The following is a 27,845-nucleotide window of genomic DNA, read 5'->3' as shown; positions in this document are numbered from 1 at the left end:
CTGCGGTACATCAACTACAAAAGTGCTCTTAACTTTCAGGCCTGCTGAGGCAGATGTTAATTACAGGGTGACGACACTGCCTGTCTAACAAATATATATTTTGATGAGTTACTCTTTTGTAATATGTCCAGAAAGTAGAACCTATTTAAGACTGCAGCTTGTGTATTTGTGTTCTCCAAACAATTCTAAAGGAGAACAGAGGCTTTTTACATTCAGTGTTCAAGCAGCTATAATCAATATGTTCCTAAAAACATGGATTTAATTATTATGCACATGTGAAGAGTTTCTTGTAGCAATGAACCTCAGCTATACAGAGCTTTAAAGTGTCTTTCCCTCATTGAGCTGTCCCTCTAAACAGGTGACAGATGTAGACATATTATCCCTCCTTCCTTCCATGACCCCTTAAACCTCGCTCTCCCTCGTTCTTCCTGCTACTAAATCCAATCCAACCAAGTACAGAAAACACCTGTTTCCTCAGAGGTCAGTTGGGAAAAGATCGTCTTTCTGCTCCCTGTCTTTCCTCCAGTGTAGAAAGTGGAGGCTGGTGCTCTCAGTAAGTTCCTCAGCGGGTTGGAGCTGTGTTTTGGGGACAGGGGAATTCCTACTGAAGCACCAAACTAAAGTTAGTCATCTCTTTTTGGCTCGACCTTAGTCTTTTTCGTTCCCTCGTTCTTTCTTTTTTAGCTGGATTGTCAAAATCCAGCTAACAGTTACTGCAGAGATCCCACATTTCGCTGCAGCGCTTTTGATGTGGAGTTTCAAACCCAATCTTTTTCTCACTATCTTCAAGGGGCTGCTCTGACATCTCAGATTTACTGTTTTATTTTGCGTCCCAGACGCATCACTTTGTGGTCGCAGAGGGACGCTTCTGTGGAAACATGATTAACTCATCAAAAGGCATCGGTTTCTATGTAAAATGCTACTTTCCACCACAACCAGAAAAGCAGTAGGAAAATGGGTGGATGATCCACAAATGCTCCTCTAGCTTGAGAACATTTCACTCCTGGCAGGCTGATGGTGCCAGAGAGAAGGAAGGAAAAGTACCACTATGCTTTCCTCTCATCCCTGTCACGCCCCTTAACCCCAGAACAAACTTCCACAAACAAACAAGCGTTGTAAAACACATTACGTAAGTAAACCACCCACACTGGGCTTGGCTGATGCTTCTATGTTGAAGGAAAGATCTGTTTTTGGCTCATACACATCAGTTTGTGTTACCCTCCGCCTCAGATCTCCCATGGTTCCCTTTATTCTCCTCCTCCTCTCAATCAGTGCAGTGAAGATGAGTCCACTTCCCTCTGAGGATCCCTCCTCAGGCTTGCGTGAGCATCCCCATAATCATATATGCTTAAACAGAGGTCAAATATTAGCTATGGCCATGGGGCAGGGTTTATGACATTTCCCTGCGAGGGAGAATCTCAGAAGCCTGTGTGTCTGTTCTAAGTATATTCTGCAGGCCTGAAATAACTGTGAAGAGGCCGCGGAGCTGGAGAGCTTGTTTACACGGTAAACATTTGCTTTCACTTTTCAAATTAGATTTTGGTGGAGCTGCTGGGCTGGTCCAGATTTATGGAAGTAAGACAGGTTTTCCTTCTTTCTTGTTTGAGTATTGGAGAAACAGAGTGTTTTTTGTTTTTATCTATGGACCCCCAAAACTGACAAAAGGCAGTAAATCACAGGAGTCAAACATATTTAACTTATTATAAATAGTAATAATTTAAATGTAATCTAAATAAATATTAATCTTACTGCTTTTTCTTTTTTACCAGTTTTATCAGTTAATTATTTTGAGTTGTCATTTTTTGGTCTTGGCACTGATTATCTATTTTGTATTTTTCTCACCAGGTTTCCCATCTTCCTACAGGTTATATGATGATGAGATGGGGTTGTCCATACATGTCCAAGACAAAGATTGTACACTAGTATCCTGGTTATGTTCCGGTTTTTTGGAGTGTCCTGGTTTCAGAAACCTTGCTAATCCTTACTGAGTGTTACTGTTAGTTTTCACATTTTATAAATTAAGTGTAATTAAATGTATCCTTTACTAAATAAACTTAAACCTTAAAACTAAAGAAGCCTTACCATAAAGTTAGCTTGAGTTAGCTTGGTGGCAAAAATGCTTCACTGTTCCCCCAGTGATTGCAGCGGGTTATGCAGTATATAATGTATGGATGATAAACTTAACTGAACTGGCTGTTGTAGGTTTATCATGAAATTTTGCTACAGCTAGGTAGCTAGCTGAAAAGGTTGGTGCTGTGGTGTGTTTTGCCACCCGCATTTTTAGTTATGCTAGCTAAACATAGTCCTAGATTTCGCCTATCTCGTTATCATAGGCATTAATAAAATTGGAAATGTGTGTAGGAAAACAGTTATTTCGTGAAAACAGAGAACTGATTAAATTTGTGCAAGATCCAAAAACAGGACCGCTCCAGAAATTAAGTTTAGGGGTTAAAGGTTCAGTGAGTAAGAAATGGCCAAGATTTTAGCTTAAAACATAAAAAAAACATTATCACCAGAATGTGAAGTAGTAGTTCTAATGTTAGGCCAAAGACGTATGTATTGTGTTGCAGAGATATCTACAGAAGATACCATCCTAACCAGCTAACCCAGGCCCATACTGTACGTACAGTTGGGAGATGTGTGCTAGCGGCTACATTACACAAGTTTTTTCCCCCCACTTTTTTAGTCTAATAAATAAACCAAATAAACTTGTAAAATGTCAAGAAAGGAAATATTGTTACTCCTATTTTTATTATCAGAAGTGTAGACCACATAATTTCTTCCCCACCAGATTTTGACAACTCTGACCTGCCCCCTACTATGCCTCTGATTGGCTAACCCTAACCTTAACCAACCCAAGCAACAAGTACTAACTAATCAGAAGTAGAAATGTGATCTAATGGGACGCTGTGAAAGCTGGTTACATTGTGAAAGAAGCATCTGCAAAATGGTACATTTCTTTGAGTGTCACAACCCACATGAAATGACGTTTCACTATGAAAAATTGATCCTTTCAGTCCAGTAACATTTAGAAAGTCTAGAAGAGCTGCACGATTAAATCAATTAATCCCCATTCAAATTAACAGAGGGGTAATCTGGAAGTTAGCCAGCTCAGCTGGTGAAAGTCTCTGGTGCTTTATGGGCCGCCTTAATTGCCAAGGGAGGTGGGGTTAAAGGAAATGCTAGTGCACTTCCTCCTGAGGGGTCGTAAGCTATGCACAATATCCGGGTAATTATTTAACCCAGATTTTTTCGCCTTCATGCACCACTGAGCCAAGCTCCCAGGACGTGTGCCGTGCGCTGAAGACATTTTGACATAGTGGCCAAACCATGGAATTACAACTTCCCGGTCTGTCATGTGCGCTCACTTGCCCCAAAAGACTTCCCCATAGACTAACATTGTGAAAAAGCATCTGTAAAATGGTGGAACTTTTTTTTGAGTTACCCCTGCGAAATGACTCAGAATTTCGACATTTGGAAAGTCTGGAAGAGCTGCCAATAATGTTTTTTATATCCCCATTCAAGTTAGCAGAGGTTTTAACATGAGATACACAAACAAATTACTTTTCCACCCAGATCGCTCAGAATACCTCAAACCCAAAAGTATTGTTTGAAACACTAGACTAAAAGGAAGGAAACCCCATCTGCTGCATTAAGACACATTCCCACAAAAAAACATGTAATGCATATTTAATTTTCCATTATTTGTATATTAACTTGTTTTATTGATTTATTAACTATAAACCACTGTGTGCAACATTTATTTTTCCTTAAATAAACTTCTTCCAGCCCATTCATTTTATAATGACTTGTTTTATGTTACATACAGTATATTTTTTTGTTGTACACCACTGTGTGACACCAACTTAATCGAAGAGCAGTAAAGCAACTTATCTGTACTGAAAAGTGCTATACAAATAGTTATTATTATTATTGATATTAATATTGTAAATTTTATTATCTGGGCTCAGTCAGCTAATAGAACCGCTAAGTTAGCTCCACAGCTAACTGAGCTGATTATGTGTTATGCTGCCTCCTAATTTTTTAGTGTATGAATTCAACAGGGGGGAGAGTGGTCTCACTTTATACACACTGTACCTTTAAGGGGAAAGACATATTTCTTTTTACAGTCCATTTTATTGATGTATCCAAAAGTATTATTTATTGATGTATTCAGTTATATTTTTGGAATCATCTGATAATCTATTACTGCCTTTTGTTGCTTCTGGGCTTTATATTTATCAATCCTAGCTGTCAGGCTGTCTACTTCAGAATAGTAGAGGGCTTATCGCAAGTTCATCTATGCACATCCAAATTATACCCACCACATTTTGGGGGTACTAACAGTATTTTCAAGTTCAACACCTGTTAACAACCCCAGAAAATAAAAACAACTGCACAATAACAGCAGGTCAGACAGATGTTAATGTCGCACTGTGTTCAGAATAATGGACTGTCCACAGTGTATAAGCAGCAGGAGCCTGCAGACAGGCTGTAATGTTCAGAACAGCTGGCTCATAAAGGCTGGGAGGATACAGGCGGCCGGGGCCAACAGAACGGAAGCTTTCCTCTGCCCAGTAGCTTCCTGTTTTCAGACACACAGCTCAAATGAAAGGAAATCGGCTGACCTCAGATTCACTCACATCTTACAGTCCAGAAAACCCAAGTGCTTAGAGAGAGGGCATCATATGCAGATAAAATAGCCATTAATTCTCATTAATTGTGACAAACCCAGTGCAATTATAAACAGCCTTGATGTGGTTTTCACTGAACTCTCACTTATTAAAGCTCTGGGTTTTCCCTGATCACTCAAGCCTGACATGACGAGTCAGTAATAACAGATCGCCATCTAGTGGTGAAAATTGTAAATAAAAATCCAAAGCGATCCTTCATAAATTTTCCCAATGAGGCACGTGAATAATCACCCCATGCCTTTTTCCTTATTTTTTGGAGGTTTAATCCCGTTTCGTTTAAAATAAAGAATTACATCATTTAAAAAAAAAAAAAAAAAAAAAAAAAAAAAAGACCACTGCATTTGTGATGAATAAAATCATTCAAACTGAGGTTTAAACTGGATAAATCAACCCCAAAGGTAGACGTTAGTTTGGTTTTGGAGCAAAGAATCCCATTGAGTGGACTTTAAAATGTTTTGCAAAAATTGTTTTGCAAACATGAAAATAAAAGATACACATTGAGAAGTGATTTACACTACCTAAACAGTAATAACCTTAAAAACTCAGGAATTTCAAAGGCTTCTTCAGTTAATTAATTCACCGTGCTGGGAACTTGCTTCATCCTGCAAGCTATTAGGCTGAGTAGTGTATGCATTTGCACCAACATCTGATATCACTGAGAACAATTGACTAGCAAATCCTAACCACACATTATTATTATTACTACTACTACTACTACTACTACTACTACTACACCTGGGTAATTGGACACATCACACTAACTAACATTTTATACCATTGACATAATAACACAATTTCTTTGTACTGTACATATCAAAACAGAAAAATAATAAGAAAAGGAATTATAAGTTGATTTAACACTGTGCCACAAATCACTCAAATGCACAAATATATTTAAACACAAAGAGCAGAATCAACTGGTTGTGTAGAACTCCGCTATGAAGCATATTTGCTTTACTTCCTCTGAATATTTTTAATGCCCATTTTCCTTTTCACCTTGAAATAACCCCACCCCAGGATTGGCATTTTTATGGGAAAACTTCTTCCTCATCCTGTTCAGGAGTCTGAATGCTAGCTTACGGGTGATACTGCAGTGGAGTAGATGTTGGTCTTGGTTGGTTATCTTGGTTGAAGTAGGTTTTCATTAACAATGCAGTCAGAGTTCACGTGGTAATTGCTTGGATGTTTTCAAGCTGGACATTGTCTTCATTCGGATTTTGAATGTCAGGCTGTGCAGGCTCAGCTTTGTCCTCTGCAAACTTTTTAACCTTAGTGTCACTGAGTATCTGTGAGACGAGACGTTCATAAAACCACTCTAGGTCCTGGGGGTCCTCTGGCCAGATTAGGTACTCTCTCTTCTGGACAAAAGCTCTGACAGCGTTGTATTTCATCAGCTGGTAGTGAGCCACCTTGAGAGGTTTTGTTTTTAAAAAAATGGAGATATAGGTTAGTAGGGAATGTCAAGAACTTAAAATTCTATTTTAAATCAGTAAAATTGTACAGCCCCAGTTTTCTGCCCATATAAAGCTATTTTAATTGAATCTCTTTGGGTTTGGGGTTTGATTACTCTTTGAAGCAGCTATTGTTTTTAACAATGGATAACCTGACTACTTGTATGTGAAAGTTGTCAGTTATGGTGATGAGCCATGAGAGAATTATTACATTATCACACAGCTTTGATTTTGGCACTGTCCTTTACAGCACCATTCAGCAGGACAGACTAGCAGGGTGACATAGTGTAGTATATAGCAGCTAAAAAGCCAGATGTTTCCCTCAGGAGACCAGAACCTGAACTAAAAAGAGAATACTGAGAATAAGAGTACTGTATATTGGGCTATTCAAGGTAACTCCAGATAAATGCTAATGCTGCTCTCCTTAAAATGCTTGCTAACTTGTAGTTTCCACTGCCCCCAAGTGGCAAAATATTGGTTATCACATACATCTACCCACACATAGAAATGCTAAATTTTTAAATATGATTTTAAGCAATCCCCAGAGAATGGGTAAAGAAAGTATCTCAGCAGCTTAATACACACCTTCCCCACCACCAACATAATCAGGACATTTGTCAGCTCCTCCAGCATCCGGCCCTGGGCCAAAGTGAACGCCTCTAAGCACCAACCATCTAGAAAGAGGCACAACCCACTTAGTTTCTTTTACCTCTTTCATTTTTCATTTGGTAATTAATTTTGTGATTCAGAAAAGAGAAAATTAAGAATGAAAAAGACAGGGGGCCTTACTATGGACATGGTGCTGGCTTGCACGCCAGCTTTCAGAAACTGAGGAGTGCAGTAAGGATCTTGTTTTTTTAAAGCAATAGTTTGTTGATCAATAGTTGATTCACATTCTTGCTTTCTTGAGAGTTAGATGACAAGCAAAATACAGTTCTCATATCTGCTCATTAAATGTGAAGTTAAGACCAGTAGATGGTTAGCTTAGCTTAGCATAAAGACTGGAAACAGGGAAAAACACCTAGCCTGGCTCTGTCCAGAGGTTTTTTATCAAGTGCAAAAGCAACAAATTGTTGTTTCAGGTGGGTGTGGGTTGTTTTCTTTGACCATTTCTTGACTGGGTGATGCAACTTCCTGGAGACTCTGGTAGCTTGGCAATGTCATAAATATTTTATTTTTATTTTTTTTAACTTCAAACAGAACCAGGCTAGCTGTATTCCCCTGTTTCCAGTCTTTATGCTAAGCTAAGATAACCTGTAGCTGCTTCATGTTTAAAGAGTAACTTAACAACAGGCTGTAAATCAGTGTTCTGTGACACTCTCTGGGTGAAAGCTCAAGCCCGAATCACCTCAGTCAATGTATGCTTTGTTGTTGTTGTACCTGTAAGATACCCAACTGTAATCCTGGAGTACACCTGTACGTCACTGCGGCAAGGTGAAAAGTTAATACACTGGAGCTCAGCAAAAACAAGGTTAACTTAGTGTTTGTGTTCTCATCAAGAAAGGGAATTAGTATATTTCTCAAAATATTTTGTAACATTAGACATGTTACTACAGATCAGCGGCAGAAAAACTGTACCTTTAAGGAACTGCTTGGAGACGATGCACACGGTCTTCCTGCTGCCCCAGATGGCATCTCTGATGTTGGAAAGGTGATCCTCACCTGGCAGGAAGTCTCTGGCCTCGAAACAACAGCGGAAGATGTTCTCCTCTGAAAACTGGTTATCCAGCTTCTTCAGCAAAGCAGCCTCCACCCAGCCGTAGTCACTGTCGCTAAAGCAGAAGAAGGCATCGTACTGCAGATCGTCTGCAGGAGGTACTGGTTTTGGGCCCTCAAGGACTCTACCAACAATCTTTTTGTAGATTATGAATATGTGCCCTCGGAGACGGGCATAAACAATCCCGCTGAGGATGAGGCTGATGGCGAGGAGAGCCGAGAAGATGAAGATAGCAAACTTAAGATCCTGGACGGCCTTTTCATCGTCTTCCTCACATGGTTCAATGATCGAGGCGTAATGGAGCAGAGGGAGGTTATGAAGAGCAGCTGGAAACTCACATCTGTACTCCTTAACTGGGCTCAGGAAGGTTACATTCGTTCTGTTCAGCCACTCCAGGAAGCTCTCCAGATGGCAATCACATTGGAACCGATTTTCCGCCATGCTGAAGATGCTGAGTGACCTAAAAGTGTTAGGGTCTGGGGACACTAGGAAGTTATTTGAGAGGTCTAGTCTTCTCAGGCTGACCGGAAAGACATCTGGCTGCAGATAGGTTAAGACATTGGATGAGAGGTCGATCTCTATGATCGAGCGGAGGCCGCTGAAAATCCCTTGTGGGAGAGTCGCGATTGAGTTGAAGCTCAAATTCAGACCGAGTAGATTCTCAAAATGATCAAACAGGTTGAGGCAGTTCCCCTGCGCCCAGATGAACTGCAGGGAACTGTCATGAAGATCCAGCACTTGCAAGCTATTATTAGGAGGTAATGTAACGTTCGGGCTTGGTTTGCACCACTTGATGAGGTTGCCACCAAAGAAAAAATTCTGGATATTGCTGAACTTAGAGACAATTTCATAAACTTCCCGCAAGTTGTTTAATCTGTTGTCTGCAACGTCCACATGGATACTGCTCTTTCCAAAATCAATGATACTGAAAAGTGACTGCAGCTTATTGTCACCCAAAAGAAGAAACTCTAAGTTTGGTAATGACTCGGGAAAGCCCAAGTCTCTCAGCGAGTTTCCTGTCAGATATAGCGCTCGTAATTTGGGAAGACCACTGAACGCTTTGTATCCCAATGCACCAATGTGGTTGTAAGACAAATCCAACACCCTAAGGTCTGTCAGATTGGTGAATGTGTAAGAATATATTTCTCCAAGGAGGTTGGATGACAGGTTGAGCAGTCGTAAATGTCCTTGAAGACCGTTGAAGGCATTTCTGTTAATCTGATTGATTTTGTTTTTGGAAAGGTCAATAATCATTGCATCGTTTAGAGGACTAAAAACAGCCCTCTGCAAAGCAAATATAAAATTTCTAGACAGATCTAAAATTTTAACCGCACTGCTGACGAGGCCTTCGAATGTTCTTTCATCTGGATCGGGGAGGTTGTCGTGTGAAAAGCCTTTTCCCAGGTGTCCAGAGAATATAAGATGAGCAATTGGAGTCCCCTCTATCGCTTTAAAAAACTGTCTTGATGTGTCCAGGCTGAACCCACTGCTGGATAAGTCAAGTCTTTCAAAGCCCATCCATTTGAAAGGGTTACCACATCTTTCCCAGTCAAACTCTCCACTGTCTGTGTGGTATAAGTGATTGGAGTGCAAGCTAAGGAATGTGAAGTATTTACCGCGGAAACCAACAAGATCCTCTTCACATAACCTTTCGATCTGATTTAATTTAAGGTTCAGCTGTGTGAACTTTGTGAGTTCTGAAAAGAACATTCCAGGTCGGAGTCTCACAATTTTGTTACCAAAGAGATCAAGCAATTCTAAGGACAACAGCGGCTGCAGATAGTTGTCCTCCAGTATGGAGTCTGACAAATTGCAATAATCCAAAAAGAGGTGCTGTAAATTGAACAGTCCTGCAAATGCCCTTGGCTCCAGCTGAAGGCCGATATTAGAGCCTAGGACCAACCGTGTCAATTTTGTCTGCCTGAGGAAAGCGTTGTTTCTTATGACGAGCGGCACCTTCTGCATTCCAAGATCTAACTGTTGCAGCTGGTCATAGTCTCGGAGCGAGCTGCTGTTGATCACACTGATGTAGTTAAACTCCAGGTAGAGGTGGGTGATGTTGGGAGGCAGAGCTGGAACCCAGTAGTAGTTCTGTGAGGCGCAAGCAGCTACAAGGCCGTACAAAGGGCATGATGGGTAGCATGTGGGTATCTGCAAGAAGGAAGGTTTACATTATTTCTGTAAATTGGAATTTAACTGAAATATACAGTTTAAGAATTTGTTTGCCATTTATATGTTTATTCGCTTTATTGCTGATTGCAGATCAATACCACTCTCACGTCTTTCACTTTCACGTCTAAGAGTGGTATCGGTCATCTCATGTGATTCTCTGCAAGAAACTAAATACTGAGCATGTTTTAAATTTGACTAAGCATATTTTCCCAAAATACTGAATTATTTCTTTAATTCTTGTCAGTCTCAGATTAGGTTTATCTTTTTTAAACTTCATTTCTGGTGACTGTCTAACTGTTCGATTTGGAAAAACTAAGAACAGCTGATCAGTTTGACCTCAATTTTATACACATACCTGTAAGTACAAACCAGTGAAAACCAACTGAAGAGCCAGTGTCCACATACTGTCCTCGCCCTAACAAGACGTCCAAAGAGAAAGGGAACAATTAGCAAAGCTTAAAGGATGCCATGTTGGTGCATTTCCTCAGCAGTACAACTATTAGTGAGGACAACTGAGTATGTAAGCATTTAGTGGGGGGAACACAACCATTCATGCCTGATATAAGCTTTATTAATAGCTCCATTCAAATATTTGACATGTTTGCCTTGAGCTAACAATGACAATGAGTCATATTGCAGTGATTATTACTGCAGCTGCACCCTAGGCTATACTAATATAATATAATATATAATAATAGGCTATACTGATATATTTATTAGTGGATGTGCCTGTAAAATGCTTTAGATTGACATCTCTACAATGGTTTACTTCTCTTTCTTGTGGCATTCCTGTCCCAAACAAATGTTTTAAAAAAATTGGATGTTAAATGATACATTTTCCTGTATTAAAAAATGTAGGTAACACAGTTCATACAGAGGGTAAATACAAAGTAGTAAATTCAATGACAAAGCGTGGGGGGGACAGGTCACCTTGTGTAATGTTTACAGTGCAGATCATTGACATTAGGTCTGGCAATATGAGTAATTTAGTGCTGCTAAGTTTAGTCCACACATGCTAAATTAAAATTTTATTGCCGGGATAATCCAGATTTTACCTTATCATGATCCAAGTGATTATTTCGCAGATAAAACTAGTAAAAAGAGCAGTTAATCCCTTCACTAAAGAAAATAAACTGCTGGAGTTTTCCTTTAACAACCTGGGTCTCAGGCTACTTAACGCCCCACTCTAATAACTGTGGTATTTTATTATAGAGCCATCAATTTCTATATGGCAGCGAAGATATTTTATTGTACAGCCTTTCTCCCGTTTAAACTGTGTCGGGATAAAGTGTGCGTAGCCAACTGGGCGGTATTTCCACATGTGTTTCCTATCCAAGTGTATAAATTTAATCATGAACTTTTCCTGCGTGTCACCATGAATCTTCCTAAAATGATTCCCACGGTATTAGCTGTTTCACCTAAATATATCTAGAAACCTTTGGAGCAGCCTCTGGTTTATTACTGAGAAGGCAGGCTAACGCGACAGATTTGTCTTCAGGGCTGATTACACAATGCAGGTTATTTTTTAACAACATTTGCCCGGGTTTGTCGAGTTGGAAACAACAGGGACGTGTTTCAACAACTTGGCCTAGCCTACATCTTTTTGCCGACTTTCTAGAAACCGATCAAATGAAGCGCGTCAGTGTTTAACATTCTTTATAATTTGCAGTGGAAGTCTTACCTGTGGAGGTGTTGTGCAAACTGGGAAATAAAATGGACAATGTTTCTTCTGTGAACACAGTCGGTACCTCCTCCCTGCTGACCACCACGCTCCGTTTGACTTCTGTTGCTAATAAATATCAGCTCTGGGACCAGTAAACGTGTAAGCCATTGATTTTCTGCCTGCCTGACAACACAGAGGAAATGTCGCAATGTCCCAAATGAGCAGCTATATTCTTCCTCTTTCCAAACCAACCTCATTGTATCCCTCCACTTGCTGTTGCAGTTGGCCCTCATATTATGGGCTGCACCATCTTTGGCGTCATCTACCAGCTTTTAACTTTGTAACTCTTCACCACTGATAGCTAGTAGGGGAGAGCGGGGTTAGTTGAGCCAGTTTTTACTGTGAGGCGTCTTTAAAGTGATGACATGACTGTAATGTCTTGAACTAAAATATGTGCACATAAATCAGGATGCGGTGCATCCCTGTGAATAACCACTAAAAAGTTTTCAAAATCTGACCTTCCAAAGTAAGAAAGTGGTCTCTTATTTTCAGGGGGAGGATAAGGCCAGCCGCAAGGGGGGTCAGGGACATCAGTGTCATTTCGTCATGCCAACTCAAATACCAGCTCAAACTTCGTTGCACTTGGATCATGAAAACTTGCAGCTAGGTTTTTGATATGTCTCGTAGTTGTTTCATATCAATGTATGGCTTTAAAGTCCTCCTGTTGATCGTCATGTCTCTTGCCACCTGACATATGGACATATCACTGCTCAGTCCAAATCCACAAGAGGAGCACAAACTACCCCATCACTGCCATTTGAACAAACATGTGTCATCCAGCAGTTTAGAACTAACGTCTACAGTACGTCCACCAGTCACCTCTGATAAAGCTTATAGTTCTGGCTGGCTCAGGTAGTCCTGAACCATCCCTTAGTTATGCTGCTATAGGCCTAGACTGCCGGGGGATTTCCCATGATGCACTGAGCTCCTCTCTCCTCTACTTTCTCTCCCTCTGTATGCAACCTTATCCCATTATTGCATGTTACTAACACAACTTCTCCCCTTTCTGGTAGTCTTGTGCTTTCTCGTCTCTCTCCTCTCTCCTCCTATCACTTCCTGCAGGTTTTCTGGCTCTGGAGCTGTGGAGTCTGGATCTGTGGATGTGGGTCACCTGCTGCCCCCGTGTTCCTGCTCGACACCCTCTGCTGCAACGACTATTGATACTAGTCCTATTATTATTATTGTTATTATAATCATTAACATTACGACTGTTATCATTAACACTACTATAAATATCTGTACCATTTTTCATTTAGTCTATAGCAACATCACCTTTACTGTCTGTACCTCTGTGTGTATATTGTGTAGGCTGCTCTCTCTCTCTCTCTCTCTCTCTCTCTCTCTCTCACTCACACACTCACTCACACACTCACACTCACACTCACACTCACACTCACACTCACACTCACACTCACACACCCCAACCGGTCGAGGCAGATGGCCGCCCACCCTGAGCCATGGTTCTGCTCGAGGTTTCTGCCTCTTAAAAGGAAGTTTTTCCTTGCCTCTGTCGCCTAGTGCTGCTCTTGGTGGGAACTGTTGGGCTTCTGTAAATATCATCACAGAGTACGGTCTAGACCTGCTCTTTTATGAAAAGCGCTGTGAGATAACTGTTGTTGTGATTTGGCGCTATATAAATAAAATTGAATTGAATTGAATTGAACTGTAGTCTCATATTGTAACTTCCTTGTAGCGCCCATTGCTTGGGCGCTAGAATCATGAATCATAAAAATAATCACTTTGAACTGCCTCTCTCCCTCACAGTGTGAGTAAAATGAAGGATTCTTCAAAAATGTGTGGCCACATGAAATCACCAGTTTTCTCTTTGGTTGCCAAGAAACAAGGGGTGGCTCAACTTCCTCACAGGCTCAAATCACCCCGCTCTCCCTACTACACTCAAGAAAAAAAAGCAAAAGAAAAAAGAATACAATGGCTCAAGTTTAAAATTTTCTTTTTTAGTAATTTCAACTCAGCATTTTTAAATAAATCCTATGAGTTCTACTAACTTAATATTTGTTTTATGTAACCAGAAGAAAAGAATATTGCACATTGAGAATTAATAAGAGAATATTGCACATTATGTCAGTTATTGCCCTACAAGGTCTGTTACTAAGAGACAGTGACTGAGGGAGAAGTTAAATAGTTTGATGGCCACAGGCAGGATTGACTTCCTGTGGCGCTCTGAGTGATCAACAGTGTCGAAGTCGGAGCTCAAAACCAGAAGAATTCAAATCAAGCAATCAGCAGCAACAGCTGTTAGTTAAAAGTTGTTCACACTTTGATGAGGGCAGTTTCAGTGCTATGATGTGAACGGAAAACTGAACCTCTTTACAAGTATTATTAAAGTCATTTAGTAAATCGTCTGTTGACGTATTGGGGTTTTGCTGTATAGATGCAGTGGTGAAGGCATTGTGAAAGCTGTCATCAGAGTTGGTATTGAGGACATGAGAAGAAACATAATTAGACTCTGTGGGAGCAGGAGGTGGAAGGAGGGCCTTAAAAATAATAACTGTGTGTGTAACATGAGCTAGTCTCACAGATATCGACATTCAATACAACCAGAGAGGGAACAATGTCAGGGTGCCCCTTTAAGTGACTTGGACCCTGAACTGGCTGAGCAAGATTTTAAAGACATCACAAATGTCTTTAAAATCGAAAAAGAAGAGGAACCAGTAAAAGTAGGCTACTAATACCTCACTGCAACAATTCTCTGCTAAAAAGGCCTACAAGTAAAAGTACTGTATTGAAAATGTTACTTGAGTAAAAGTATTTTAAGTCTTATAAAGTTTAATCAGGAACATGTACTTAAAGTATTAAATGTAAAAGTACTCAATGCAGAAAAACCCTGTGACTGTGGCTGTCACACTGCATTTAATGACTTTCTTCACTGTGGATTAATCTGCTGAGAATTTTCTCCATTAATCGATTCTGAAAATAGTTAGAAATGTCACAATTAGTGACACCTTCACAATGCTTGTTTTGTCAGTCCAAACCTCAAAATCATTAAAATTACGTTAAAATAATCAAAAGAAAAAGCAGCGAATCTTCACATTTGTGAAGCTGGAACCATAAACCAAAACAGTTACCAGTTAAATTTCTGTCAGTCAACAAATGTACTAGCTGTACTTGTATAAACTTTTGAGTAGTTTCATTTATAAGAAAACATCATATTTATTAAACTCTTCATAAGATTTGTGTGTAAAAATCTCAGTCTGTAAAGTAACTAGTCACTGAAGCTGTCAGATGAATGTAGTGAAGTAAAAAGTAGAAGTACAAAGTGGCATGAAATGACATGGATTTTACAATTTAAAAAAACATAATTTACTATATTCCTTGATCTATTCTGTTGTGAAGTTAGATGTTACTCTCCAAAACATCCACTTAAACTGTTGCGTGTCGAGAACATTATTTAACAGGGGTCATTATAGAAGGCAACTGAGTGCCTGTAACAGTGTTTTTTTCCAAAAATAGGAAGTTCTGAAGCACATCTTGCAGCAGGGTCCCTGCATGGATGACCTGTCATTCACTTATTTTCCACGTGGTGGGGCAGTCAGCCTGTGTCAGAGCCTAGAATCACCCAGAGAGCTATCAGGAAGAAAAAACACATAGACTTCGTTTACATTTGTATAATTTAATAATGCTGCAGTACAAACAAAGGTCTGTGTCATTTTTATTACATTGCATTTGTTGTATGTGGGATGTAGGCCTATGGTAGAAAAAAACAATCTTCCAAGGCAGTGAATATCCTTCCTCCAAGAAATCTTATTATAATATTTGTATAATATTTCTGTTGTCTTATGAGTTTACAGTGACCTTTTACTGCTAAGGCATTGCCACATTTTTGTCCTTGTTTCTTTTTTGCTGTGAGCTTGACCTGTACATTCACATATCGTGCTTTAAGCTGTCTCTACGAGGCTATTAGTTTTTTTCTTTCAAGCGTCACTCGTCACTTGATGTAAACCGTGAGCTTCGCCCTCCGGAGCTTTCAGTTCTCCGGCGCTCTCCGTCTTCCCTCCGCCGTTTGCGATGCGATGAACCAGAAAAACCACCAACACAATAACAAAGACGGTGCACACTATAATCCCCACAAGACCCCCCACTGTCACCGCTGAGGGTTGCCTTGTTGGACCTGGGAATGGCACAGGTGGTGTTGTGGGGATGTTGGGGGTCGTGGTCACCTCGGTGCCCTCCAGCTCATTTGTGTCCGTATGATCACCGTTTTTCACGCACTTGTATTGATCAACTAGTGTATATCCTGGAAGGCATGTGCACACATAGCTACCGAATGTGTTTTTGCAGCCTTGATCACAATAATTCCCGGAGCACTCATCGATGTCAATGCAAAATGAACCGTCATCCCTTTCGTCTAATAAATACCCGTCGGGGCAGAAGCACTGCGTGCTGTCATTCGGGTCGCACTCGGCGGCGCATTCGTCCTCATCACAGTGGAGTTTACACTTATTCGGCGACTTCGGGTCCGCTTTATATCCTTCATGACAAGCGCACTCGTAGCTACCCGGAGTGTCGACACAGATGTGCTCACATGGAGCGGACATGCACTGGTCCATATCGATGCACAGGCCGCCGGTCAACTTGTATCCTTCCTTACAAGCGCAGTGAAACCCGCCGACGGTGTTGACGCACTGGAAGTTCTCCCCGGGACACTGCCGCTTGTCCATACAGTCGTCGAAGTCCACGCACGATCTGCCGTCCTGCGCCAGCATAAAACCGTGGTCACACACGCACGCGTAGGAGTCTCCGCTCTTGAGGCAGTCGTGCGCGCACCGCAGGGGCAGGCACGGGTCCTCTGTGGCCACATCGCAGGTGACTTTATTTGTAGGGTTGACGGCTTGCCCCGGTGGGCAGCTGCAGGAGAACACATGTTTGGGGCCTGCTGCGCATTTGTACTCGCATCCACCGTTGTTTATCTCGCAGCTCCAAGGCGCCTGCAGCCACTGTTCGGAGCTGCAGACGTATTTAATCCTAGCTGGCATCCGGATAGCGGTGCTCCCAGTGGGCAAAGAAAGCACACCCTCGCCTCCAAACCCCATAGGGGTCCTGTAGGTGACAGACTCGCCGTCTGCAACCGCAAGACTTTTGCACGACTCACCGAAGCTGTACTCACAGAGGAACCCGGCAGCATCTCCAACGCACGGTTCCTGGATCCATTTAAACTCGTCCTCTCGAGAAACTGAGACGCAGCGATGAGAAGAACAGCTGCTGTCAAAACTTGGCGTCCAGTTGTTAAAGTCACTTTCGCTGTCTTTGGTCACCCACTGGAAGCCTCTGAGCTTAGCAGCAGCGTCTGGACAGCCGGTCGTTAGATGTAAGCCGATCCAGAACCGCCCCGTAATGTTCCCCAACAAGATTAAAAGAATATCATTTGACACAGACGAGCGCACTGTCATCAAGTGGCCACCTTGATCCATGCATTGATCCTGCGCCGTCGTGAAATCGCTAGGATCTTGGAACACAGCAAAACACTGGTTCCCGATGCAGTATCCGCTATTCGGCTCTATCCCGCCGGCTTGTCCCATCAGGGAAGTCAACACAACGACTAACAGTCCCGTAACGTCCTTCATGTTTGAACCTCAGTTGTGTCCGTTCAAGGTCTTGTGCGTTCCAGCAGCCTGTAGACTTGATTGTTTGAGAAAATATTTTGCTCGCATTTATAACCCCCCAGATCCATGTTAGTGTTCCGCTCTTACTCAGCCGGCAGCTCGCTCACAGTCCCTTCACAAACTTTCTCCTGGGCACGGCGAGTCATATCCCCACATTACGCTCGGCTTTTACGCACGTACGCACCGAAGCCGAGCGCACGCAAGGGCGGGGGACTCTGCCCAACGCCCCCTATTTGCAGTAGCCCCTCCCAGCTCCACTCCACACAAAATGTCAGTCTAAACAGCTCGTTTAGTCTCATGGTCAGACTTTAAATCCAGCTTTCCTTCATAAGCGAGATCACAATTGTGACAGGTGACATAATCTAACTTTCCCAACACATTTTCACATGACCAACAATATATCTCAAAGAAAGGCTGGAATATGGAAGAAGGTGCGACAATATAGATGAAGTAAATGTATCTAATTGTAAAGATTAATATTTTGTGTTACATTGACTCCCTTATTGTGTAGTGTGTGTGCTAGTATATGGAATGCAGCCAGTTCAATGATTTGATATGGTAGTTGGTAAGATATACACACACTTTCCATCCAAGTCCTCACTGCCTCTATAATGTTGATCATGCTTCAAGTGTTGCCCTTACTACAAATTGCTCTGAACAGTGTCTATAATAGTATGAATATAGTGGTCTAGTAGTATAGTCTCACACAAGCTATGCAGTTTGAGTGCAAAGTTAACAGCAGCCAGCGGAGAAAGAGGAACAGGAACAGCAAAGTCATTTTAACGAAGATTTACATTGATTTCTTTCATTAGATGCATCAAAGCACCTAAAGATTAAAAACTAACTTACAATAAAATAGTAGAAAATGTATTATTTTTATTATTGTTTCATGTCAAAAAAGAAAACACTGCAATACAACCCATATCTCCAGCTTTTAGTTTTTTTATTTATCATTCAATAGTGAGATATTAACCAACAAAAAATCAAATAGGCTACTGCAACAAGTGAAAGCTTACAATAAGCCTGTTATACAGACATGTGGTGGCTGAGCATATCATGAGGTGAAAATGGGTTTTCCTATATGTAGACCATAGCAGCACAGTTTTTACATTCATGTTTAGTTGACAGCAGCTTCTGTGGCTCCGAGAGCAGTCAGTTATACAATAAAGTTAAGAACATTCAACCTCGTGTCAGTGGTAGCCATGTACAGCACGTCAGGATGGTCAGTGAATATGGTAACATGTAATTCCGTTAGATTACAAATGTTCTGATGCACATGAGCCAACTGACCTGTAGCTGTTTTATTTGGCAGTATTTGCAGTGTATATAGAATAATGTCTTAGAATGAAACGTTGCCCTGTACATCATGATTCAGTGTTCAGATGGAACAGAATGTGGAATTTTTCTCCAGTGTGTACCCAGAAATGCCACTAACCTTTAGGTTTACACATAAACTACACATTGGACATTGCAGAATGTAGATTTGTCATTTTGGAATGACACGCATCAGATCTATGCATGTGAAAATGGTCCATAAAGCCTGAATACACGCTGCCATGAGTTAAAATGCATCAGAATCAGTTCTCATAGCAATCAATATATCTCAAATGTTCGGCTTCAGAACTAGATACTGTGTATCTATCTCAAATATCATAAGCCATGTAATATATTTCATTAGTAAACATTAGTGACGAGTCATTGTGCCAGTGTAACACAGAAAAGCACTAGGAAAAACTAATGTAGCCTACATTGACTAAAGAGAACTTTTTTTGCATCATTTTAAAGTGTTATTTTACCTAAAGATAAAAACCATAATGATTTAACTAAAAAAAAAAAAAAAAAAAACCCAGATATTACAATCAATATGTGGAATGTTACATTAATTTGCGATATGCAAAATGAAAATGTCACGCAAAGTCCAAGGTACAATGTGTTTTCCCTTTTACGTAAAAAACAAACAAAAAAACCCCTCACAGTGTAGTAAGTAAGCAACAAAGTGAATAAAACCATTACCATTACACTTTCCGTTTAACAGCATCTTACTTGTAAGGCTAGATAAACTCCCAAATTGGCTATTTAACTATTAAAATGAATTTGAGGGTGTGATTTTGAATAACAATTTCATATAGAAATCTACTGTATTTCAGAAAACATCCCATATCTCCATTGTATGCATTCACTGCTATGATTGATACTATGACTGCACAGTATATGACTGGTTGCAGCTTTTAAAGATAAAAAAATGGTTTCCCATTATAAGACTGCATAGCTGTGAAAAGGTCCCATTCTGAACATTTGACATCTCTGAGGAAAGAAAACAAGCGCAATGTGACATGAGAAGGTCGAAAAGCAGCACATTTCCTCATAGGTGTGATGAAGGTATTTGAAAGTCGTTTTTTAACTGTTTGTCAAAGGATAACCTCTTGTAGGTCTCTGTGGTCACCTGCTGCAGGTAGAAAATGTCGATATTTGGGTGTTTGAAGGAGGAAAGCTGAAATTTGCCGCAACGTTTGGCTGTGCTCTGGATCAAGTAAAACAGCAGCGCCGCACACAGCACCATGAACACGGTGATCCCCAGGACGCTGCCGGTCTTGATGTAAGAGGGCACTGCGGCTGGGTGAGCGCCGGCTGGTGTAGGGAATGGAGAAGGTGAGCCTGATCCTTCCGCTTCCTCCTCCTCACTTGTGGGTAAACACCTGTGCTCATTGTGCAGCTTGAACCCCTCATTGCACAAACATCTGTAACCACCAAATAAATTTTCACACTTGTGATCACACTCCTGCTCATTGTCACATTCATTTATGTCAGTGCAAATGGGGATGCCATCGTCAGAGTCTTGAATGTAGCCATCGGGGCAGAAACACTGATTTTCGACGCAATTGGCTGGACAGTCTCTCTCAGTGCAGTGCTGCTCACACTTGGTGGGGTCTAATGGTGACACCCTGAACCCCTCCTTGCATACACACTTATATACCCCATTGAATTTCTGACACCACATGTGCTCACACTTCTCACAGATTGCAACATCCTCACACACTCCATCCTCCTCTTCAAAGCCATCTTTACACCGGCACTCGAACCCCCCCTGGGTGTTGACACACTCTTCACCCTCACCCGTGCATGGGTCCTTTTTACACTCATCCACGTCCACGCACAGCTTCATGTCCTGCGCCAGCTCGAAGCCTTCCCTGCACGTGCACACGTAGTTGTCGCCCACCTGTTGGCACTCGTGCGCACAGTCTGCGCAGGGATCTGTGGTGCATGTGATGTTGTTGGGGTGCAGAGTTTGCCCTGCGGGACAGGTGCAGGTGTGTGTTGTGGAATTGCAGTTGTATTCACAGCCGCCCCGCAGCACCTCACAGTTCCAGGGAGCTCGCAACCAACCGTTCGAGTAACACAAATACCTAGAGTCGGGATATTTGCCGCCAGCCTTTTCCGCGATGGTTCCTAATGGAAACGTTTCCGAATCGTTCACCTCGAAGCCCATATGCGCGGTGTACTTCATCTGTGCGCCCCCGCCTGCTTGCAAGATACTACAATTCTCCTCGAATGTATATTGGCAAAGAAATCCGTCCAGGTTTTCACGGCACGGCTTCCACAACACCGTGGAATTCTGTCCGGAGATGTAGGAGCAGTTTTGGAGACCTGCCACGGCCTCCTCTGTTGTCCTGCCGGCGCTGTGCAGCTCCAGCCAGTAACTACCGCTGAGCCCGTTGGGTGAACTCCTCAATATCTTCCGTAAGTGTTCCAGGTTGAACACGAACAACTGTCCGTCAAACGTTTTGCAGATTTCCTGTGCGCCTAGAAAGTCATCGGGCTTCTGAAAAAGCGCAAAACATTGATTCCCGGTGCAATGTCCGCGCCCAGAGAGGACCGTTTCCTCCAGTCCGCAGAGGAAAACCACACAAATAAGCAGTGCGTTTGTTCGAGGAATCATGATGGCGATGTTAGAAAAGCTGCCGGTGGTGGTAAAAAACGCCTGTGTTCGACGATCCGAAGAACATGCGGAACAGAGTCCCCATTTATAAAGGCTTTTTTTTTTTTCGGACCATGAGAGGAAGGAAATTCCGTGCTTGCCAGTGGTTAAAGGCCAGGCCTGTGTTGCTCAACCCCCACGCTGTCCAAAATCCTTATCGCTGAGAGACTAGCCCATCAAAACACACGTATACACGCGCGCGCGCTGGTACACGAACTTTTAATAAGAGAACAGAACAGAATCCCATAATCCTCCCCTCATGAGTGACTTTTCCCTTTCTCGAATTAGATGACGTCCCTGAGTTTCCTGGGAGAGACTTAGGCCAAAAATCCAGAACTCACAAAAGTGATACACATACATTATCTTTACTATTGCTTTTTAGCATGTCCTTGAGATATAATTAATAGTCTTTAAAAAATTTTAAGCAAATCATTTATTGCAAAAGGCTAAATAATGTCACTGTTTGACATTAACTACTTACCTAATACCTAATACCTAATAGTGAATCTGTGTTCAGAAGCTGAACCCAGTTTAGAATCAGATTTACTTCATATCTTGACTGTCACAGGTTTAGTCGTTGAGGGAGGGACGGGGGAGTAGATGGAGATATTTAAAGAAGATGGTTTTATATTTTCGCCTCAGATCTACTACTTATAGTTTACTGCTAATTGCCATCAAATTATGAAATATGAAATGCCTAACAATAAACTCTGCAATATACATTTGTTACATTTTTCAGCACCCAGACCAGATACATCATTCAAACTCCAAAAGACTCCAAATGAATGCTGATTTAGTTTTTTGTTTGCTGCATGTGTAATTAAGCAAACGTTGGAAAGCAGGTTAGTCATATCAACTTTAAAAGGTGATGATCTGTTAATATTTTAATGTTTTCAGCTTGTTCTGTTGCCTCAAGGTGACTAAAATAAGACAAGTGAATCCAGCCTTAAAAAATATATATTGTATACTGAATTACTGAAGATTTAATCTCTTGCATTTTTACCTTGTGCTAATTGTTTTACTTGCTGTAAGGAAATCATGTGAATACTGCAACACTGTCTCATCAGTCTTGATTAAATGAACAAAGAACTGTGCAACAGTTAGTTTAAAATTAGAAATTGACTTATTAATAGAAATATTAACTTAGAAAATCCTATATTAAGGGCACACACTGACTCATAGATCTGGAATGCAGACATGCTTCCTTAAGATATGATAATAACTGCAGAGGTAAAGACTCAATTGTCAGACTTATGGTCAACCTAAATCAATCATCATTCTCAAGCCTTTCCGTCTACTCCCGCCCTGAGGAAGAGCGCTGCCTTCCACCTTCCTCAGTAGGGAAGTGTGTGTGACTGGACTTTAAAGAGGAAAGAATAAGAATAAGAGGGCTGGACACACTTCCTACAGCCACATCACAAAACGTGACAAGAGCTACACTACATAAAGCTACGAAGTAATTGAGCCGCTGAGTTTCCAGATGGCGTTTTGGTTGAGTAGATTTGAAGGAATGTGATCACATCCGATTAATTCCCTCCCAAAGTGACACAGAGTGACTCAGTGCAAGTGTGAGATGAACCACGTGTTTCAGTGCAGTAGAGCAAAGAATCATAATGAAATCCTGTAAATGAGAATTAGCTGTAACCACACTTGTTTTCAAAGACCTGAAAGCGGACACATCCCTGTGACTATGTAGGGAGAAACTACCCAGAATTTAGAGAGGTGGTAGGCTCAATGCTATTTCAGTGCCTCCTTAATTTCCCTCATGAAAGGGGTGTGGTTGGTTGGGGGGGGCATGTGTGTGCAGTGACACACACATGCAGTCAGCTTGGCGACAAAAACCATGACAATCAGTCTCTGTAAATATTTTCTCTGATATATCTTTAATGCCCACACTGAGTTTACCCAGGGAAGCGTTCAAGACAAGGCTGTTTTGTTTCTCCTAAAATCAAAGCTGTTCTTTCCAGTCATCACTTTGACGTGTTTTCACAGTTAAATTATCTGGTCTAGTTACTTAAGCAGTTTGGTCAGAGCCACTACAACTTCCTCAGTAAGATCTTGTTTTTGGTACAGTATTTTGACATTGCTCCATACGTCTGTTTAAAGTGGCAATATGTAGTTTTCAGCGGCCACTAGTGGTGGCCTTTTAAGCTTGCAACCAGGTGTGTGCTTGTACGCGTGCTTGGCTCAAACTCATGAGCGAACATAATCCATAACACAACCGCTTTCATCCAGAGATCCCACAAGTAAATCTGACCCACCTTTCAGACCGGGATTTTGGCACAATATTGTATATAGTGTGAAACAAGGGCGTCGAAGTGGGGGGGCTGTGAAAATCCTGGAATGAAAAGTTTGTTTTTGTAGTATGTAGTTTCATAACTAAGTTAAAAAAAATAGCGGAGACTCTGAGGCCCCTTTCACCTCTTCCAAAAGACGCAAAATGTTTTACTACGCCCCACATTAGGATTCATCTCTAAATGGTCCAGTGGAGCAGAGTGACGCTGATGATGGAGCATCAACATGTCATGTGACAGTCATGTCAATCATCCATCCCCAAGAAAGGGAACTCAAGGTACCAAAAAAGTAAAGAAAGAAAGGAAAGGGAAAGAAAACAAAGTGAAGGAAAACAGCTGCCAACTAATTCATTTCAAAAGAAAGGTGAGCACAATCACATCTAGCCGTTAAAGAATGCTTTAGGCAAATATCACCAGTTTAGAGTGAAGGCAGGAATCTAGCTTGATGCATATTTGGCAGGCTAGAACATAAATTATTATCATAAATTTAAAACTTTATAAAGTTTTCACAATTTTTCTTTTAGATCTACATGCAATGTAAAGGCTGCCATTTATTTGAAAAAAGATTTTTTTTGTCTTCTTGTTTCTGCAAATGAAACACGACTCTAGTGAAGTCTTGTTCAGTTGTCTTTTATAATGCAGTACAGGAAGCATTTTCTCACTGGAGAACTATGACAACCGGAATGGTATTTTTTCAGCGTTGTCTTATACCTTAGGAACGATGAATGCTTCAAAAAACATTAAGAAAATAATGTTATTTTAAGCATGATACTCCTAAGCAAACCTCATTTAATCATAGTAAAATGTAGGATACAGTGTGTTGAAAAAAGAGGGTTGAAATTAAGTTAGATTTCAAACTGCACAAATCACAGATTATTATGCATAGGTCTCATTTATGCTGAGGACACTGGGGACATGTCCCCACCACATTTTGAAATAGTTGATTTTCCCTTTTACATTAATTCCTTTTATCCAAAGTGATTGCTATATATGTCAGAGGTCGCACACCTCTGGAGCAACTAGGGGTTGAGGGTCTTGCTCAGGGATGCTTTGGTGGATGTGTCACCGTGGGGAATTGAACCTGGGTCTCTCACACCAAAGGCACATGTCTTATCCACTGCTCCATCACCATGTCAAACCCCATTTGTTAAAAAGGTTCTGAAAATACCTTGGACCAAGAAATGTTAAATAACAAATAAGCACTTATTTGCACAATAAGAAAACATGAAATGCACTTTAAATATAGAAGAAACTAACGTGCATTGTCCAAGAAATATAACTTCTTTAAAAAAAAGTATGAATTTTCACCTGCCAGCTGAATGTTTTGATTCCTTTTATCAAAAAAAAGACATTTCCACCATAAATTGGAGCAGAAAATGTCTCCAGAATGCAGGAAATTATATAGTGATCCAATTTTCTGGGGGAGGACTCCCAGACCTCACACTCACATTTCATAATTCTTCAAAATAGTTCCCGTCATGTTTTGGTACATCATCACGTCTCGTGACCCAAGTGTATCATCACACTCCTTATCTGATCCCCTATGTCCCCACCACTTGTCAACCACCAACCCGATCTGATCTCAGGCATCACATATACACACTTTGGAAAACCGTGGCCATTGTACGCAGAACGGCGATTTTGAGTGTGTTTGATATGCTGCAGTTTGCAATAGTGTTGCAACACAAAGGAGGCTAACCCTACAGCTGCGCACATTGGCCTCACGGCTGATGTGCTAGCAGGTCGACATGCATATATTTAATGACTTAGGTTTAGGCACTAACTTCTGTGATGGTTCAGGTTAGGGTAAATTGGGCTGTCAACTCCTTAAACACAAACACCCCTAGCTTGCTAGCTAATTAACCCCTTGAAACCAATTGTCGCAAATTTGCATCACACCTCTTCCTTTCAGACTGCAGCCAAGATAGCGTACGTATTCCCCCGATGCCTGTTTGTTCATATTCGATACGTACCTAGGAACCTTTTGCAAGCCCTGGTTTCTCCTTTATGCCTGTTGTCGCTAATTTGCATCATACCTACATCATACCTGAATTTTTATCTTTTCTATGTTCTATAGACAAATTAACAATCTTCACTTAATTTAACATCAGCTTGAAAGCCAATGAAAACACAAATAATTTTTAATATTTTTTTATTGTAAAGAAATTCAGTCATCAAGAGGTTAACGAATGCAATAACTACTAGCATTTCCGGTCACCCCAGGGTTTCATATACACACACGGACTGGATGCGTCTCATATACACGAACCTGGGGGCGTATCCTACTCACGCAAAATCACCATTTTGCATTCAAAACACCCGTGGCAAGAGGAGGAGGTGATGAAGTAAAAAGAAAAATCTCCACCACCTGCACAAAATGTTGCATTTACATTTGCAAGGAGCCTGCATTGCCATTGTTGTTATTATTTGTTTAAATGTGGTACGAACAGTTCTTTAGTGACTACCCTCATCACCACCACAGTTTAACCCCGGGGTGGATGTCTGTGGGGACGAGCTGCTGGGTTCAGAGGCCGCTGCAGATTCCGGCAGTACATGCACAGCAAACCTGCCAAATACGGAATCATAGGCATGGAAAATGCAGATTTATGTTGACTCCACTGGATTTGCTCCCGAGGTAAACCAGGGGCAGAGGGTTGTGCGTGACATGACTGATGGGCTGGAGGGGACACACTGTCACCACAGATAACTTCTTCACCTCTCGTGCGCTGGCAGAGGAGCTGCTGAAGAAAAAAATTGCTCTGGTTGGAACAGTCAGGAGGAACAAACCAGAGCTTCCTCCACACCTCCTCCAAACAAGAGAGCACCAAGATCCTCCATGTTTGACCACAACGACCATGTCGTGCGTGCTGAGACGGGGGAAAAATGTGCTTTTGCTGAGCACCAAGTACTGCGAGCCTGCTGTGAGTGGAGAGGAACACCAAAAGTCTGTGATCATAATGGACCACAACCAATGCAAGGGAGCTGTCGACAACCTGGATAAGGTATGTGCTATTAGCAACAGTAACTCACACATTTTTATTTCCACATCTTTATGTGCTTTTATAAAATATAGGCCTGTTACTTTTATCATGCATTTTTCCCCTTGTATTTTTACAACAAAAAAATGGATACACGTCATTAATTTTTTCCTTGGTCTTTTTTTATTTTGCAGGCGCATACAGCTGCAGGAGGAAGACATGTTGGTTGCTGATGGCACTCTTCTACAATCAGATAGATGTATCGCCTTTGTCCTGTGGATGGCTGTTGACCCTTCCTGGAACCAGGACAAAACCTTCAAAAGGAAGTTGTTCCTGGAGGAGCTGGGGAGGATGCTGGTGTATCCCCAGATGCAGAGGAGAGAGCGCCTCCCCCGCACACCAGCCATTATGGAATCACAGTGGAAAGGTGAAAAGTCAGAGGCAAGTGGGGCTCCAGACACTTGTGGCAAGAGGAGGAGGCGGTGCAGTTTCTGCACTGACAAAAAAGAAAAACCTCCACCACCTGCACAAAATGTTGCATTTGCATAGAAAAATAAAAATTCATGTTCATGGTGATCTTGCAGTTTTGCTTTCTTTCTAGAGCAAATTTTGATGTGTAGGGAGACAGGCACAGGTTATAGTCACCTAGTGGAAATTAGGAAAATGTTTGCAATACTGCAGATGTTTGCAATATGTCAATTATATGAAACGGTGAAAGGTAAAAAAAATTACCCCAAGGCTTGGTAATGACAGGGTATTTGAATAGAAATCATGATTTTATGGTATTATGACAATGGGGTCAAAAATGGATGTTTTAATAAGTTTAAATAGGATCGAATTTGTCCTTAATGTGCTATGTGTGATTAATTTAAAAAAAATCTGACAAAATCAGCACAAAAAATAAAGATGCACCAAAAATAATGTTGCCGCTAATCTTTGTCAAATTCAAGACTGTGATAATCCAAAGCTAAGGTTTTCACTTTGCATTTAGTATATGGAAAACAATCATAGAAAAATAATTATAGAAATTGATGGTATCATCACCAAAACTGTAATTTAAAAGGGTTAAAATCCTTATGATTATGTTATGATCAGGACTGATTGTGGCCAACAGGTTTAACTCAGTAAAAGTGGGAAATAATAATAATATATAATATATTTAGGTAGTGTTTAATATGGGATCATTTTTGGTCCTTAACATGCTGTCATTATTATTTTT

General features: G+C 41.2%; 3 protein-coding genes across 3 annotated transcripts; all 3 read right to left on the bottom strand.

Annotated features, from left to right (window-relative positions):
* Nucleotides 1–2,732: 2,732 nt before the first annotated feature.
* Nucleotides 2,733–12,047, bottom strand: tlr5a (toll-like receptor 5a). Its single transcript, XM_038726865.1, has 5 exons — nt 11,716–12,047; nt 10,390–10,449; nt 7,724–10,013; nt 6,731–6,819; nt 2,733–6,103 (listed from the first exon to the last, which is right to left on the bottom strand). The coding sequence occupies exons 2-5, from the start codon at nt 10,435–10,437 to the stop codon at nt 5,858–5,860; spliced, it is 2,673 nt and encodes an 890-aa protein (XP_038582793.1). The 5' UTR covers nt 10,438–10,449; nt 11,716–12,047; the 3' UTR covers nt 2,733–5,857.
* A 3,325-nt stretch (nt 12,048–15,372) lies between these two features.
* Nucleotides 15,373–17,536, bottom strand: thbd (thrombomodulin). Its single transcript, XM_038726656.1, has one exon. The coding sequence runs from the start codon at nt 17,337–17,339 to the stop codon at nt 15,690–15,692; it is 1,650 nt and encodes a 549-aa protein (XP_038582584.1). The 5' UTR covers nt 17,340–17,536; the 3' UTR covers nt 15,373–15,689.
* Nucleotides 17,537–18,304: 768 nt separating this feature from the next.
* LOC119908792 (thrombomodulin-like) lies at nt 18,305–21,535 on the bottom strand. Its single transcript, XM_038726658.1, has one exon. It carries the CDS (start codon nt 21,313–21,315, stop codon nt 19,741–19,743), a length of 1,575 nt encoding a protein of 524 aa, XP_038582586.1. The 5' UTR covers nt 21,316–21,535; the 3' UTR covers nt 18,305–19,740.
* Nucleotides 21,536–27,845: the final 6,310 nt, after the last annotated feature.

The sequence above is a fragment of the Micropterus salmoides genome, unplaced genomic scaffold (genome assembly GCF_014851395.1).
Source record: "Micropterus salmoides isolate LMB-PRFRI ecotype aquatic unplaced genomic scaffold, ASM1485139v1 Ms_hic_scaffold_18, whole genome shotgun sequence".
NCBI lineage: Eukaryota > Metazoa > Chordata > Actinopteri > Centrarchiformes > Centrarchidae > Micropterus > Micropterus salmoides.
The sequence above is the reverse complement of the archived record's forward strand: the minus strand, read 5'-3'. Positions and strand labels throughout refer to the sequence as shown.